Below are 18,612 nucleotides of genomic sequence, written 5' to 3'. Positions count from 1 at the left end.
CACAAGAAAACAATTTTCAGGCCAGTATCTGCTGAGAAATCTTTTGTTTACAGTACCTTGAACCATGGTATAGAAAGAATCGATTGATGATAAGTTGGAAGTGATGCTGACATCTTCCTCTCTGCTGGATGACTCAATGTCCACTGTAATGGCCCTTTCCATTTCCCCATGAAGGTTAGTGACGACTCCAGTTGGAAATGTAACATTTGTTAGACGGCCCTCGCTATCATAGCTAAAAAAAAAAGTCCAGGAATGATATATAGCAGGAACAAATTGTTTTCACTTACAACTAAAATGAACAAAACCACCAGCTACTCATATTGTTAAGGCACTTTTGCTTTTTTTTGTGTGCATGGGATAGGCATAGCAAAGACTTCAAACATGCTTTGAAGTACTCAAAAGACTGCTTAACATACAGCAGCCTCAATGGTGATAGCAAGAGCAAACAGATGGATCTTCAGCTCTGCATATTATTGTTTGAAGTGTGACCAGATCCTGCTGCAAATCTAATTCACCATTTCAAAGGAAGAATATTTATTGGTACTAAATTCTGTAGCATTCTGTACTTCCTCTTACTGGAGTAGATCTTGCTGTTACTGTAGGAATCCTCAAAATTTTTGAAAAAAGGGTATCTTAATAAGAGTGTCTCTTGGGCCTTTCCTATCAATGAGTATGCAGAACACCTGTACTCCTAATGTCTCTTGTATTACTACGAGCAGAGTCTGGGATAATATTTAATCTACTTAAGCTGTTTGTAATTGGAAACCAGAACAGCTAGCATCTCTAACTTGTTAACTGCTTGTGGATCATAGTTTGAGAATTGTGACACAAACTATGAGATATTTTTTCCCTGTGTCTACTGGTCTCCTGACATTTATTTAAACCAACAGTTATATATCCATTTAATATGAATAGGTAGATAGAATTTCTGTAATTGAAGTAGATCTTGATACATGACCAGAGACCATGCTTACAAATCCAAATCCAAACATGCATTTTGGTCACAGTATAGGGAGAGGTAAAGCACTGTGTGAGCTTCTGGTCATAAAACTTGTCTTTAAGATCAGCTCTTTCAGTGCCAGAGTCCTGATTTGTCAGCCTAGGTATTCAGCTGAAACTCCTTGTTTTGAAGTATAGCCTGCCTGTAGCTGCAACAGAGAGAAAAAAGCATTCGTAGGATGATTTCATGCCCACTTATGACCTTTTTGCTCTTGGTTTTCCATCCCTCTCCTGTGACCACGTAGGGGGAAGCTGAACAACACCTTAGTCTCTAAAAGTAACTATAACATGACCGTGCAGGTCCTCACAGTGTGTTAGACATTTCATGCTGATATTTATCATCAGAATTGCTCCTACTGGAAAAGAAAAGCAAAACCAAAAAAAGACCCCCAAAAGCCCCAAGCATATGACTGAGGCCACAGAAACGCTTTTTCTCAAAATGAGAGAATTAATCCTAACAGCTGTAACCCACAACACTAACTTTCTCTGAACAGCATGAGTACTGCACAGCACTGCCGTAACTGAAAGGATTAAGTTAAGAAATGTTTTCTTCCAGTTTGCTTACTCTGTAGATTTGTCAGCTTTTTGCATACAGTCATTTCCATCCTTTTAGCACAGTTGATTTCCTTTGTTTATGTAAGACTTTCACTTAGCAACAGGCAGGAGAAAAGAATGTTTAAAAATCAGAAACCATACTGCAAGCCAGGGAAGTCAAGTGAGAAAACTTATTTTTTGAAGTTAAGTACATTTCAAGATAACGGGGTTTCTTCCAGTGTATTTCTGTCCCTAATTGTGGTTCTTTTTCACATACTGGACTTGGCAAGCTGAGATATTCCATTTATGCAGGAGACCAAAACAAACACACTTAAGTTCCTTGTGCATGAATATGACTGCTAGCCTATTCATGACCTTCAGTCTCATGCTTCAGTTCCAAGAACTTATTTTATTTTCATGCCAACTTCCCTTTTCAGCTCCCTGGGGAGGATATATTGTCCAATTAGTGTCCTTTTCTATTTTCTGCTTTACGTTTGAAAATGGTACCAAATTACTTTGTTGGGAATTCTGTCCTTTGATTACAGTAGTCTGGTCTTTATTTCATACAATGCTTACTAAAGCCACAGACGGTAAAATTTCCCTGTAAGAACTTTTTGCCCTTTTAATCACAGTATCTGTGAGAAATGAATTACCATATTTCTCAGTATACCACCTGAGCTGGAAAATGCTACACATCAGTAGTATGCAGCAGTGTGTGGCTTTAGTGCAGTATGCAGCACTGAACTGTGCTAGCCTTCTTTTATGCATTCTTGCATCTGCGTTATTATTTTTTGACTGTGCCTATAGTTCTTGAACTGGTCTTGTCTTTCACAAATATGGGAAGGCACATCATGAGCCTGAGACAAGCAGTTAATATTACAGTGGGGGAGAGTTCAAAGACCAGGAAAAAATCATGTTACACATTCATGTTCTTAAAAACATGACTTTAAAGCTGAAAGAATCTTAAAAGCCATGATTGCTTGGTTCAGGCATCTTAATGCAAGAAGAAAATGCGACTGAGATGTGAAAGGTAAGAATAGGATTTCTCATACTTCTATAGCCAGGAACAAAAAGAAAAAGGGGAAATAGGCCTTTCTACAATTCATTACATATTCCATTTGGTGACAGATTGCTATGTGTGTCCTTCATTTTGTTCACTGTACATCGAATACTAAACTATACTTGCTATCTTCTTGCCCACAATCAAAGCCTTATCAATGCACAGCATAGCAACATCACTCATACCTTTGGGCATTCTGAGGCCATTTTTCTTATTACATTCAAATATCCTTGCATTCTGCTGCCAAGGTGAATTTATTCATCCAAGATTGTCAGTTTTAGACTGCGCAATTTCTTTTTATCTGCCTAGTGTTCTAATATTGAAATTGCCCTAGAAGGAATGAGATCTGAAGTCTAGAGGGTGAGTGCCTGTATTTGGCATTTCACAGCCTCTTTGATCTTTTGATCCAAACACAAGCTCAGGCACATGTGTTACCATGGAGCCCTCTGATCTTTCTCCTTTGCCAGGCTCCACAGCAAAGTCATTCCACCAACCTCTTCAATTCCTGAAGAGTGAGTCTCACATAAACTTTTCAAGAATCTAAACCAGAAACTTGCTCCCTGGACGTGACCTTGTGTGCATTAATCCGCTCAGCTCACTTCTGTTGGCATTAACGCAGCAATCTTCATACTTGGTCAATAACTATGAAGGCAGCAGTGGGGGCAGCTGCCACCACCGCTAGCTGAAGTTCCCCTTAGATCAAATCCTTTTTCTTCCTTAGGATGAGCTGCCACTGCCAGATAGTTTTCCACTTCAGCAGTGAGAATTTCTCAGTGATAATGATTATCAGCTTCCCAGATTCTCGACCTTTTGCTCTTCACCTGCTGGAAGTCTCTCTTCCATTGCTCATCTCCTTCAGTTTTAATTACATGCCTTCCCAGACCATTTTCTGTTCTAGGCTATGTAGGACACTTCACTTTGCAGTAATAAGTTCCTGGTAAGCCTTGCCACAGATGGAAATGTCCTACTTTCTTTATTTTTGACTTGTTTCTCAAGTGTATTTTATCTTAGTCTGTAGCACATTTAGCTCAACCCCAACATGCAGAGCTTTATTAATGTTTTATATCAGAAGTTATTTCAATGTAGAACAGGGAGCTGTAGAAATAAAGTGTATAGTAAAAGCTGCACCTAAAGCCAATTGCTAATTTATGACTGATACTGTTTTTCCCCAGACTTCTGCAGCACAATCCCTCAACAAAATAATATCTGTGATTTTTTTTTTTCTGTTGTAAACATGTCAGGTTGAAGAGCAAGGCACACCAGTTCCAGCACATTTCAGATAACACGACATGCAGTCCAAATGCATATTAAGTATTAAAGACTGGTTACAGATTATACTATTAGTTGGGATACTGTAACAGAGAAATGAAGCATGAACACATTTCATAATATAGACATGTATAATTTTGACAGTAGAAAAGTACTGTTATACTTTCACTCAACTCACATCAGGTTTTTTCTCTGCATCTCAGATTATCAAGAGTGGCTAAAAAATTTATGGAACATTAACCTACTTATTTCAAACTATTAATGGGAAGCCTTTTATACCTGAGTGCTGCTTCTTGGCAGGTGAGAACAGAAGGCTCAAGGATGACATTCAGGAATGCAATGTGTTGTTTTTTTAGGTGCATACCATGTTGACAACATGCTGAAAAATCTGTTCTAACCTGGCAATGAAATGTCTCCCTTGGCTTGTCGAGGCCATTTAAGCTACATTTACATAGAAGAGTGTTGTCTTTAACATGACAGAATTTTGGTTTTCAAATACATTCTTTCCCTTGTATTCAGCCTCTGTAGCACACTGCAGGTTTAGTCTCTCCCAAATGAAAGTGAATTCAAAGTTGGAAAATGATTGTAAAGAAAAGCCACTCTAGTAGCACTTTCGCTGCATGCTCAACCAGTACCAAAATGGTTATTTTGCCAATCAAAAGGAAAGAAGCCCACAGTTCATATACCATCACTTTCATTAGCATTTCTTCACCTCTAGGGAGCTCTTCTGTCTCCTACTGGTTTAAAACTGGGCATGGTAAGTTACTGGAAGCTCTAGTTTTGGCCACCTTTAACCATTATGTGGGTTGTAGAAAGAAAGAAAAAAAATTTCAACTTGAATGTAATGAATTTTGCATTTTTTTTTCCTTTACTCAATTTGTACATTGCTTTCCTCATTTTGAGATGCATTTTTGCTTTTGATATGTCTGAAGAGAGACTGAATGAGCCTGCTAAGAATGAAAAAGGTGAAAATAATCTGAAGATGCATGGACAGAAATGATTTCTCCTTTTTTTTCTTTTTTTTTTTGCATTTCTTATTTAAATAAGAATTTCTGATTGAAATAGACACTTCAGTGGATCCATAACTACTCATATATAACCTGCACATAATCATTTATTTCCACACAATACATTCGTATTTGTATCTTAAAAGATTTGGCATCTTGCTTCTGAATTCACACTACAATTATATTGGGAAACCTGAAATATTAAACTATGACTTCCTTTGGAGATATAACAATTTTTTTTAAAAAAACCCAAACAATAAAGAATATTGTGGTATGTCTTCCTAATATTTTATTTTGCCTAACAAGAAGAAAGCAAATAACAATTTGATATATATTAGTAGCCTGTAAATTATGACAAGTGGATTTTTAAAATTTCACTTTATTATTATCTAAGAAGTGATAGCATTTTTTTTTTCTTATCTAGAATAGTATTAAGCATGAGAAAAAAATGCAGCCAGGAGGATCAACCGTGTCCTGGGGTGCATCAGGCCCAGCATGGCCAGCCAGGCAAGGGAGGGCATTGTCCTGCTCTGCTCTGCACTGGGGCGGCCTCACCTCGAGTGCTGGGGGCAGTTTGGGTGCCACAATGTAAGAATGACATAAAGCTGCTAGAGAGTGTCCAAGGGAGGGCCACGAGGATAGAGAAGGGCCTTGAGGGGAAGCTGCAAGAGAAGCAGCTGAGGTCATTTGGTCTGTTCATCCTGGAGAAGAGGAGGCTGAGGGGAGACCTCATTGTGGGCTTCAACATCCTTGTGAGGGAAAGTGCAGGGTCAGGGACCAATCTCTTCTCTGTGGTGACCATGATGGGACCTGAGGGAATGGCATGAAGCTGTGTCAGAGGAGGTTTATGTTGGATATGGTTTATATTGGAAAAGGTTCTTCATCTAGATGATGGTCAGGCACTGGAACAGGCTCCCCAGGGAAGTGGTCACAGCACCAAGCCTGACAGAATTAAGGAATTGTTTGCGCAACACTCTCAGACACATGGTGTGACTCTTGGGGCTGTTCTGTCAGGGCCAGGGCTGGGAGCTGGACATTGATGATTCTTATGAGTCCCTTCCAACTCAGAATATTCTATGATTTCATGAAAAAAATCAATATTCTTTCCAATTTTACAGAATTCTAAATATATGAAAAAATAATTTTCCTTTCTTTTCCCTTTCTTTCCTGCTTCTTTCCTTTCCTCTCTCCCTCTCCTTTTTCATTTCATCTGTCCCTTTTTATTTTCCTTTTCTCTTCTGTTGTGCCTAGCTCTGAGAAAAAAGTGGATAAACAGGAATTACAAAAAATAGGTCCAGGAGTGATTCTAGGAAAAATTTAAATTAAACTACAGCCAGATTCCCAATTCTGGACAGAAATTTTTATGGCTACTTGTTTTTTAATGGAATTTAGGCAGAAAATGCAAACTCACAAAACCACAGAAGTTAAAAGGTCATTAAAAGTATTAATATCAGCTTCATTTATCTGTTCTGTCCAACCATCAGACAACACAAGCTTTTTCCTGTGCCTTCATCTGATGGCTTTTCCATAGGGAAAGGGTCTTTACTCTGTTTTCATCTGGGGAACTCTTATAAAACTGTTTGCACAGCTGGTTAAATAATTCAGGTAATGGTCTTTTATCTTAGCAATGTGGTCAGGACGAATTTTTTAGTCCAGGTTTAATGAAGAGATTTCCTCACCTGGAAAGTGATTGGCAATTTCTCTTTTCACCTTCTCCCATTATAACTGCAGCTCTTGAGGCTTTTTATTTGGTGTGTCTATTTTGTCATAATGTTAAAAGGACAGTTTTCAGTCTTTTTTTGTAAAACAACATTCAGCACACCAGACGTGAACAATTCACTTAAATAGGCCTTTCCTGACAGCCATAACTCATCTGCAAAACAACAGGCACACTCTAAACGAGAATCACTGCAGGAAATGTGTCTGTTGGAAAGGGAGCTCAAAAGAATGAATCAACACCTTTTCCCATGATAGCTCATTCATATCCATATGGAGAAGGTTTTGATGCTCATTTTTCACTTCATTGCACAACCAGACAAACAAGCTTGAGTTCAGTGCTCGTGCCACATAAGATTGACCATTTCACAGCCCAATCCAAAATGACTTCCAGGTATTTGGAACCAGGTATTTTGGGGGAGTGGTGCTTTGGGGAGAAAGAAGCAGTACATGATTTACCATGCTGTGGATGCTTTACTTTTTACCAGAATACCACCAAACTTCTCACTCCTGTATGGTACTGCAGTCCTCCAGGCTGTGCTGACTGCTGCCATGTACATTCTCATAAGGAGCCACAAAACCAAGGAGTCTCTCACAACTCATATCTGACATGCACCCTACACGCACATGAACTTGCATAAATGAGCAGCATTAATGCAGCCACTGCTTTCTGAAGAGCAGGAGCACAGCTCCAGGGTATGTGCCTGGGGAAGGGGTGCACTGGGAGCAGTGGGGTGTAGGCAGTTACATGAGAGGCATTGCTAGGGATGTAGCAGTGTGGCTTACATGACAGGCATTGTTAAGGATGAAGCAGCTTCCCGGGGCTGGGGGTGTGCCTCAGCAGCTCACACTCTTTTGAACTGAGTGCAGCCAATGCAGGAAGCAATTCAAGGGGGCTCGTTCTTATGAAGATGAGAATAAATACAGTAGCTAGGCTGTTATCTACAAGACCTCAGCACCCATCCCTCACTTTTCAACTTCCCTGTAATGGGAATTCACTGCCCCATAGCCCTGTGGGATGCACAGAGGAAGGATTCTGGGTTTGCTAGGGTGTGCCAGCAGGCAGCTTCCCTAACCTCAGGGCTCCTGGGGCTGCTGCCTTGTCTGTGTATCACCTCCCCCACCTCTTCAGCTAATCTATTACTGCACAAATAAACTGTGTGCCTTGTGGATATAAATACCAGAGTATGGCCTTTCAACGAAGAGAAACGTTGGTGCATATATACTTTGTGTGACATATTGTTCCTTGTTGTAAGGTCTGCTTACACTGTCAGAGCTGAGTGTACAGGCCTTTAGTGAAAAAAGGACGTAAGGCTGCTCTGTTTGGCCAGACGGTTCACAGAAAAAGCTGCAATGCTGCTTTCACCCCCTTAATTCTTACTTGGTGATAGGGTGGGGATTTAATTTATTTTACTTTTGTTTTGAAAGGTTAAAAAAACTCCACAAAGCTGTTTTTACAGGGTCACAAAAAGTGGGCAAAACAACTTACTAAATTACATTATGTTTGAAAAGCAAATTTAGTAATAGGAAAGCAAAATTATATGGGTGTATTTTCTTTTCTTTTAGGGCAGTGGAATACTAAGATAGTAAACAATAATTGCTAGATTCAGATTCTGTGGTTAATTTAGAATAACAACCTTATTCCTTCGGAGTACAAGTCACACCCAATTAATGCAGGCTTCAGAAGTGAGAGACTTTCCCTTCTTGGGAGGGACTTCCAAAGGTAAGGCTTTAAAATGCATGTCCCTTGTAGGCTTCCTAGAGAGCTGATCAGTCTGGTCTCACTGGAAGGAAGACCAAATCCCTTGATGGGGCTTGAAGATACGTTTGAATACAGCATGACTGAAAACAGACTGAAAACATGACTTCTCACATGTGGTCCTGAGCCGTCCTTCCACCCTCACCACACCAGGTTCCCTGCCCAGCGAGTGTGAAGGAGGGTGAGCTGGCTTGACTCTAGCCTTCCCCACCTCTGTTTGACAAAGAAAACTAACATGGAACAAGATTATTAACATGTCAATAACTAAACAAATGGTATTGTGAAGTCCTTCATAAACCAGAAGTGAGACAGATACTTTGAGGAGCCTGGGCAGAGCTGACTGGGCTGACAGTGCAGGACATTTATTTCATTAATATAAACAAAACTGTTTATTTTGTGGTAGTATCCTTACTTGTGCTTTCTGAAATCAGAGATATCACATGCTGACTTTCTTGACAGAAATCAAAGCAATTCTTCCTTTTTCACACATGAAACATGTAATAATATTGCTATGTGTCTTCAGCATTCTGATGTTGATATTATTATCTATTCAATGGCTTCTCAGGTCTGCTTTTATTATGCAGCCTAATTCTAAGGAGAAGAAAGAGTAACATTCAAGAATGAAGAAATGGGTGAATGTCTATTAGATGAAACATACTACTGCTATCAGGGCAATTTGGGGACACACTGCAGTTGTCTAAAAAATGTCACATTGGTATCTAATGTTATATATTAATGGCTTATTTTGAACATGGCTGTTTTTTATTAAGCAGGATAAGAATATAACGTTGTGTTATGAAAGCTGTTGTAACACTGTGTTACAGTTCTGATTTAGAAAACTGTGAGACATAACCTCTATTCTTTAAAGTTGAAGACAGAAATTAAAAAAATCTATTGAATGATTTATCTTAAGAAGAAACATGGTAAATCCTGTCAGCAAGCACAGCCATTACTGAGTTCCTCTCAGAAATTGCATGTTGCATGAAATAGTTACATACTTGTGTAGTGTTGTGTAGTGTTGATGTATTCAGTGTAAATTAAAAAAATCCCCAAATTAAATATGTCAGATTGATATTTTTCCCTGCAAGTTCCCCTTGGGTAGGGGGCATACTTAGCTTGTTTGAACAGAGAAGAAGAGTTTTAATTGCCTTCTGGCCAGCTCTGCCTCCATGGGTCTACGTGAAGATGTGAGAGAGGGTTATGGCCACAAGATCCTCAATTTGTGTCATATTGAGAGGAGGAAAAGCAAATATGCTGTGAGAGAGAAATATCTGTATTGCGTGCTGCATTGTGCCAGGCAATGTGGATACAGAGGCACTTATGCAAGGACTGACTATCTCAAAAATATTTCCAAAAAGACAGTTTGGAAACAATTAAGAATGAAGAGAATATGTTTTTTGTTGTTTAAGCATATATAGTATGGGAAGACTAAAGACATTGCACTTGTATGTCACAGTTTACAATCAAGGGCTCATGTGATTCTACAAAAGTCAATGCAAGAATGTGGTAATTGGCAAAATAAAAGTGCTTGAATGAATATGGTTAATTATTTTATAGCCACTACATTTTACACTGATGAAGCAAGAAGCAGCAGCAGTAAAAGCTGTTGATAGTAAAAGGATAAAAAGACCTAAAAAGCACTGTGATAGCAAGGACATTCAGATGGTGTTGTTTAGTAGTGATAAAATAATCCACATTACAATTTTGTACAAAGTTATGGTATGTCTAAAAAAGCAGAATCAAATTAGAATGAAAGCCCCAAAACTGAAAGTAGCAAGAACCCTAGGCATTTTTAGATACTCATAGTACTGAAGTATAAATGGGATAGAAAAATGAACTCAAATAGAAGCACAAATATTACAGGAAAATAATCCCCCACAAATGTTACCTGAAATGGTACAGAAATAGTAATTATGAAAACTGGATGTTGAACCTCTGAATATACAGTAAAAGTGCAAATGAATTGACACTACTATTAGGGTATAATTTTAATTGGATCAAATTAAATACTTGCATTTCAGCATAAGTTCCATAGACTTTTCCATAGCCAAATTTCACTATTTCCAAGTCATATTCCACAGGCAATGTATTTAGATGAAGCAAAAGAAAAACTGCAAAACACTCCATTGTCTGTTGCCAACTGTTGACAGTTACAGATGATGTGCCTGGTACTTGGGGAAACTAAACAAGTCCATGCCAGAGGCAATATCTGACTCCATATCACAGAGTTTTAGGGAAACCACAGCACTGAGTGCATTGCTAATTAATGCATAATATGCAAACTCTGCAGCATACAGTGAAAAGAGATTTTTGCTTGCGATTCTCTAGAGTCCATAAATTACTGTAAGGATTTCACATTCTGCATGATTTCAACACCTTTCCAGAACAGCTGGAAAGCGCGTTAATTTAACTGTGGGAGCAAAGTAAACTTGTAAGTACTGTGCTTGCTGATGTCATTCTCTTTGCTTCCTGTTGCCTTGAAGACAAGGATTGAGTGGGAGGGAGAGGAGGGGAAGGAGAAGACAAATGAGCTCAGGGCATGAAGTGTCGAGGGAAACATTGGATGGACTGTCAAGAGATACAACAGGGGACTGCAAAGAAATTCACTGCTGGGAAAGGAAAAAGCAGGAAAGTCAAACACACCATAGGGAAATAATGGGAGATGTGGAAAGGAGCAAGATACAAGGTAAGATAGTAAGGAAACGTAGTAGGAGGTCTGGAGAGCAAAATGGAGTAATAGAAGAAAGGCAGTGGATTTCCAGAGAGGAGGAGTCATCTTAGGCTGGAACAGATCTCTGCCTGCTGATACTGCTTCAAAGAGGAAGAAAAATGTGAGAAAGCTGAAAAGAGATAAGGAACAGTGGCTGCTGGGATTACTTCATGTCTAAGGAGAGCACAAGCAGCCTGAACCTTCCAGAAGAGCTTGAGGGGGGAAGGAGCACCTCCATTTTTACAGAGGAGCCTGCAGAAGTACCTGGGACAGATCCCAGGCACCCAACACTGGGCTGAGCATGATCTGTTCCAGAGCAGCTGAAGGGAAGGACTCCGTGTCTGTGTGAGACGGGCACGGTGCCGAGCGCTCCCACAGCGCGCAGACTGCAGCCCTGGCTGCTGGCTGTTTGTCCTGGAGGGATTCTCCCTGGCACAGCAGCCTCTGCCAGCTCCTCACACAACCCAAGGACCACAAAGCAGCCACAGCCTGGCACTGCTGGGTCATTGCACAGGGGCACCTGCAAGGTTTTTTGGGCATTTGCTTCTGGTATTTCAAAACCTAGGTCAAGAGAAAATGCTCTTTTTGTATTTTTGTAAGCATCTGGCTTAGCTTTCTGTATGTAAAGTCAGAATGGAAACTGCTGCATAGAAATAATGCCATATAGGCTAGCTAGGAAGTGTCACTTCCAAAATGCTAATATGCAGATAATCAGTTTAACTTTAAAGACTTATCTGTTTAAATGTTCATATTATGCATACATAATATGCAGTTATAGTTGATAGTTTCCAGCTCAGATAGCTCAGAATTTTGTAAGAGAATTTGATTAGGCTGATTACTTTTATACCTTGTTTAATACTATAATTTCATTATAAAACCTCATCTGGGCAACTTTTAGCTTGATATGCCTCCATTGGTTTTTTAGTATGCATGCATTTTCAATAATTTCTGTAAATGCTCTATTAACATCATTTTTATTCAGCAAGTTTTTGGACGTCTGAAAACAGATAACAGTTACTATGAATCTGAGCAACAGTGCTTTAAAAAAAGTACACATTCCTGAAATATATGGTGTCAGTTTTGATCAGTACACTATAACCCTTAGCAAAACAGAAATTTACAAATCCATTTTGCCATAAAGATATTAAACATCCTCCAAGTCTGCAAACAAAGAAAACAGATTATATTATATGCTAAGTAATTCAAGCTAGTACTTACTATTCCACTGTAAAAACAAAGAAAAATGTAAAAAACCATTTCTTGTGTGTCAGTCCTTCCCTTCTTCAGGGAAAGAAGAGACTAAATAAAATAAACTATAGATTAATTAGTGTCCACACTAAAATAAATAAAAAACTAAATTTCTTCTGGATCTGATATTAGTGTGATTTAAACTGTGGAAAAAAGCCATGAAAAGAAACAAGACCAAATGCTTTAGTATGTGGCAGAGCAGTGATTGCCAATTTTTGGGATGCAGTGTTTTTGCAAATATTTTCCCTTTGTACTGAAAAGTTCTGAAGAGGAAAAAAGAATGATTGAATCATTTTCATAAACCTGCTTTCGAACCACTGAGAACTCAGCTGAAATAAGTTATTTGGATCCATGCTCCACTTATACAACCAGACTTCCAGAGGAGAATAGCTAACCAAGCTGTTCCTGAGTTGCTCCTAAGGCTGAACTTTTTATTACTAAATCCACAGTATTCTTCCTCTGTGTATCTTCAGCCACTTAAACAGATTTGTGACAACCGAAAGGGGAAAAAACCCAGCTATACTCAAAACTAGTTGACAAAAGGCATTTCTGGTACATTGGACATTCAAACAGTTGAACATTTTTTAGCTGTGAGTGGGAAGAAAGTTTAGATTCACCACAGAATATAAATTCTATCCTTTTCTCAAAATGTTTTGAGAATTTGAGTAACACAGTAAATAAAATACATAAATTAACTGTGCTATTAAAAGAAAATGCATTCAGCAATGAAGTTGAAATACTATGCTATGAATCCAGAATGATTTCTTTTCAGAATTTCTTATTCCTCACTTGATGTTTGAGGGATACCTTTCCATTTTAACAAGACTTCCTTTTTTTCAACAGAAAACATTTCACCTGGCAATGTTTTAGCCCATACTACCCACAAACATGAAAATGCAGAAGCTGAGAGAGAAACACCCTTGTACATCATGTCACCCCCACACAAACTCTTCTGTGATAATTCACAGGCCCCATCTCTTTTGGCAATAGTAGCAGGAACCTCTCGAAGTCCAGCGTTGTCAGATTTAATGTTACAAATCATGAGCACCAAAAAGTCACAATAATACTTGATCTTATAATAAAAAATGGCAAAAGAGTTGCGTTCACAATTATTTTTTCCTTCAAATGGGAAATACACAGACATGGATTTGGTGCATGGGGATTTTATGTTCAAAAGAAGCAAGCAGCTATGATGATGGATGGATGTTTTTAAGAATGCTGTTTTGGCAAGAAAAATAACACAGTGCCTTCCTCCTGCCCCTTATTCCCTGTGGCTTTACATAATCAGTACAATTTTTTATTTTTGGTTTTAACTTGTACAGAGCATCATAGAAAACATTACTGGAAGGGACCTTGAGAGGTCATGCAGTCCAACCTCTACCCCAGGGCAGGATCTGTTCTTCCTGCATTGGTCCTGAAAGATGTCTGATCTGTTTTTAAAGACAGTCTATGAAGGGCAAGGGGTCACTATCATTGTTGTCAGCTCCAGGGCTCCAAAATCTTTACCATGAAGTTCCTCCAAATGTCTGATCTGAATCTTCCTTGTTGCAATTAAACAGATTACTGCTTCACCATGGCTACAGGGAGGAGATAAATATCTTTGCTTCTGCAAAAGCCTCATACACTTGCAAATTTGGGAGAGTGAAATTGCCTAGCTTTTTCTATAATTACTTCGGCCTGGGAATTCTAACGAGACATTGGTTGGAGGTAATTGTTTAGGAAGTGCATAAGCAGCAGCTTGGAAATAATCCTAATAGTTACTGAGGGGAATAGCCTGCCCTTTGGGCCCTCTCTAAGTCAGCTGGACATAACCTAACTCAGACCAGAAAGTCTGCATGAAAGCAGATCAGGTGTGAAAGACGGCTGTTTGCAGACTCAGGAAATAGCTGTGTACTTCATGACACACAGTACCCTAAATTCTCCCTATGATGAAAACTACAGACCTGTCACCACTGCATAGTGAATATAATATCCATTTTTTTTGCGATCACGCAGATGTCATTAAGATACGTTCAAGAGCCACCAGCTACTGCAGTACATCACAGCAGGCTACAGAGAAACTACAGCCAACATGCTGAGAAATTACTGCCCTGATTAAAACTCTAGGTCCTCAATTAGCCAGTATGAATGCCAGCATGATTAAAAGTGCCTGCTGTATCCAGCAGATGCCTTCATTTCTGTACAGGACCTCACTGTCCCCCAAACTACCTGTCTTGCCCAACTTGCCTATTGGAAACAAATGGCTGTGTCTGTCACAGTTCAACACTGACTTTACTCTCTGTGGAAATGGATGGCTATTCCCAGCCCACCTAAAGCTGTGCTTTGGTCTCTCAGCATACGGGACAGGGCAAACTCAAGAGAAGGAGAACACTTGCCCTACCAATCAAACACTTTCTCATTCCTCTGTGGACCCTCGCTGTGCTTCTGTGTCCTCTTGGCAGGACCTAAAAAGATCCACAGCGGATGCACCAAAGCACAATTAAATATTACAGATGTGTGCTAATGCTTTGGGAAGGTGCCCGCTACCAAAGCCCTGCCAATTTACAGATTATTGTAAGAATACCTTAAAACTGGCAGCAGTACCATCCCACCTGCTGTCTTTGTCAGGGATCAGCATTTCTAGCCCTGTCTCCACTTCAGGACACAATATGCAGTGAAGCAGCACCTGCTGCTCTTGTGTCTCTGATGGGCATCTGTAAAGGCTGGAGAGTAGATACAGGTGCTCAGAGTCCTCCCGCACACTGCCTCAGCCAAATGTACACTGACAGAAATATGAAGTTATCTCAGAACACAGATGTTTGGCTTTGCTGCCACTGCCTGACACTGGCACTTTATTTTCTTTATCATGTGTGTTGAATTGAAAGCTTTTTTTTAAGCCCTGACCTTGGCAGCAGTTGCTACTGCATTTCATCATAAAGATACGAGAAAAGAGGGGGAAATAAAAAGAAGAGGGACTTACTGAATTTTCATGATGCCCTTTGTAATCCTGAATAGTTCAACTAGAGGCCTCTTAAGAGTTTTACTTATCACACTAACACTACATCTTCCACTCCTTCATACATACCTTCTTACCCAACCTCATCATGTCTTTCATGTGAGTTAAAAATACACATATATTTCCAGCTGGCAGAGACAACTGAAAAAAATCTATGTTAATTCTACATTGACCTTTCTTGAAATAATGGTTTCTGTTTTAAGCTACATTTTGGTTATGTTTTGCTTAGCGCATTCAGTTGGCAGTTCAGACCATTTGGAGATAAGCTGCCAATAAAGCTTGTATGTGAATTCTCTGGTTCTACTAGTTTATCTATAAAATTGTCATGATCTTCCTTAGTCAGTAGAATTGAGGATTCTGTAAAACGCTTTGCTAATCTGTCTGTTATGAACAGGCATTGATGACTTAATGAGTGTAACACAGGCTAAAGCAATTCACTGAAAAGATTTTTTCTGAGGTTGGTAAAATTACAAGTCCTACTGTTCCAGTAATACCTCTTGCTGTTGTGCTTGCACATGTACATGACATGGTGCTGGTGGTTTCTATGTTTTCAGTTTATTCCTACAGGACTGACAGTTCCCCCATGGCCCACATTTCTTTTCTCAGCTTCCTCCAACTGGGCCCACACGTGTGAAAGCCTGCTGTGCTGTTCAGGAGATCTTTCCTGTGTACCCTCCACTCAGTGAAACACACCCTTTTACTACCCATCCAGATGTTATTTTTGGGCAAAAGACCATGCAGAAATGCTTTCGCTTAAAAAAAAAAACCAGAGCAGCAAAGACAAATTTCTTGTCAGTATTTGCAGCAGAAGAATGTCAATCTAATGAGCAAGTGGGATGAAAATCTAGTTTTTGATGCAAATCTACAAACCCATAGTTGTCTGAGTTATAAATTTCTTGACAAGAGTGAAATGTTGTCTCACTATTATTTCAATATATAAAACTGAAGTTGAAAATAATGAATTCAAAATTATTCAGAGTCAATGTTCACAAGAAGTCAGACAAGTAAGACAGAGGAAGACAGCATGGGAAATTAAAAGTATCTTTCTGTGCTTTTTGCTATCAAGGGTCAACTTTACAGTCACTTCACCCAGAAACATTTCAAATGGCCCTCTAAAACTCAATAAAACTATAAGGCATCTGACTTTATTTTATGTACTTACTCAAAAAAAGTGGTCCATCCAGTCTCATCGCTTTTAGTTGCCAGAAGTCCACTGTTGCCATGGTAGGTAAATAAGACCAGCTCCTGCCCTTGTGCAGTCATGCTTTTCAAACATCCATTGGTGCCTATGGTCAGCCAGATGACTTGGTTATCAGGAGAGACCACTCTTACTGGCATTCGGTTGGGATCCCGCCTGATCCGAAGAGTATTCCCATTGCTGTCTGTCACGGCAGTAATATCATTGTCATTGCTGTAGCTGAAGTTGTACAGGTAGTCTCCTGTGACTAAACTCACAGTGTACTGGTGAGTACCATTGACATCAAAGATATACAGCTCTTGGTCAGTTGGAGAAGCAACTTCATAGAAGTTCATTGAATTCATTAAGGGTTTGTTCTTTGACACAGCCCGTATCCTAATGTTTCCCAGGTCAGCAATATACAGGGTGCCATCTGGAGACACAGCTAAGGAGGAAGGAGCATTAAGTTTGGCATCTTTAGCATAGCCATCTCCATTTTGGTAACAGTCACAGTTAACATCATTTTTGCAATCACACTCGGAGGGTATTCCAGCAACTAAAGAGATCTCTCCATCAGTTGTGACCTGTCTTATCCTATTGATCTTTTTCTCATCAGTTTCTGTAATGTAAAGCACGCCGCTGTAGGACACGGCGATGGCGGTGGCCGACTCCAGCGTGGTCTGCACAGCGTGTTTGCCCACGGCGTACTCCACCCCGGGCACCTGGCAGTGCATCGGCCTCCCCGCAGCAATGCGAACCTGACGGTTCTCAGTGATCTGCAGAACCACGTTGTTATCCAAAACATAAATGGAGTTATCCATTGGGTTGATAGCTAAATCTGTAGGCCATTCCAGACGAACCTAAACAAACAGAAGTGTTTTGTTAAACAGTTAACCAGTGCAGGTTAAATAAATTAATTAACCTTCAGTTTTAGACACTGCTGTAAGGATATTTTCCATCTGCTGTAAGCAATCACTACTGAAATCTTGCTTGAGTACATGCAGCAAACGAAATCTTTTCAGGGAGGCAAGGGGAACAATATTCAGACATCCACTTTATTGAAAAGAAAGCCAGTTGCATTGAAAGTATAATACAGGCTGAGTTTCTCCTCCAATAAATGCAAAACTTTTCTGTATCACGAATGCATAAATAACTACAGAGGCAGATATCAATGTCTAAACACTTGTCAACAGTATTCATCTTTTATTCTTGTAGTAGCAAAAATAACGTGCAACCTTCCAGATTATGAAACACTGTACTCCATTTTTGGAACGCACTACTACTGACATGTCCCTTCTTACCTACACAAGTTTTTAAGACAAATAGAAAAATACAGGGGTTTTGTGTAAATCCTTTCATTCACTCTAGAAAGCTAAGGATGTCAGCAATTCAGAAAACATCAACATGCCAAGACAGTTCTAACAGAGATGCCATTTTCCCAGTATTTACTACCAGGCTTAATGTTTCCTGCTGATAGTTTTGCTGCTCTAAACCAAACTGAACTTTATGGGCAGAAAAATTGAATACAGCAGCATTTATAGCTAAGAGAATACAGTGCAATTCACGCCCATAGAACAGGATGCTTTCTCCCCCAAACCTGCTGTTAAATATCCATCACACTCCACCCAGTCTTATTTTAAGGGGCAGGAAAGCAGCATCTCAGTTTCTGTCACCAGCTCAGCTTTCCAAATTAGCGGCAACTGAAAAGTACCTGGCTGATGTGCATGCTGGTATCACAGGTAAGAGGTCGTGCTGAGGTAAGGTCATTGGAGCCAAGCAAAGTCGATATTATTCCATTCTGATCCACTTTTCTGATCATGGTCCCATCAACAAAGTAGATCAACCCATTCTTGTCTATTGCTATTCCTTCAGTGAAGCAAATAGAAATCAGGGGTTTTTTTTTGTTTGTTGTACTACCACTGAATATATTATCCACAACTAAGGGTATAGGTAGCATGTATCTAGTGGAAATTGTAGGCAGAAAATCTGGTCTCAGGCAGTAGGTAGTAATACAGCTTGTTAATGTATTTTGCATGACAAACCAGTATTCAGCATGAAATCTGCTACTGTTGATTGCATTTGCTGTTCATTTGCTTTTGTGTGTTGGGAAGGGACTAGCTTTTAAGCTAACTTTAAAC

At 39.5% G+C, this 18,612-nt stretch overlaps 1 protein-coding gene across 3 annotated transcripts in view; it reads right to left on the bottom strand.

Annotated features, from left to right (window-relative positions):
* TENM3 (teneurin transmembrane protein 3) overlaps positions 1 to 18,612 on the bottom strand; it is a 349,238-nt gene that overhangs the window by 18,913 nt on the left and 311,713 nt on the right. For all 3 annotated transcript variants that reach the window (XM_059844573.1, XM_059844574.1, XM_059844575.1), the window contains 3 exons: positions 18,186 to 18,340; positions 16,460 to 17,334; positions 57 to 232 (listed from right to left, as the gene is read on the bottom strand). In XM_059844573.1, the coding sequence (XP_059700556.1) occupies positions 57 to 232; positions 16,460 to 17,334; positions 18,186 to 18,340 (1,206 nt within the window). The remainder of the gene's footprint in view (positions 1 to 56; positions 233 to 16,459; positions 17,335 to 18,185; positions 18,341 to 18,612) is intronic.

This window comes from Haemorhous mexicanus, chromosome 4 (genome assembly GCF_027477595.1).
Source record: "Haemorhous mexicanus isolate bHaeMex1 chromosome 4, bHaeMex1.pri, whole genome shotgun sequence".
In the NCBI taxonomy this organism is placed as follows: Eukaryota; Metazoa; Chordata; class Aves; order Passeriformes; family Fringillidae; genus Haemorhous; species Haemorhous mexicanus.
Note: the sequence above shows the minus strand (reverse complement) of the source record. Positions and strands in the feature narration are given on the sequence as shown.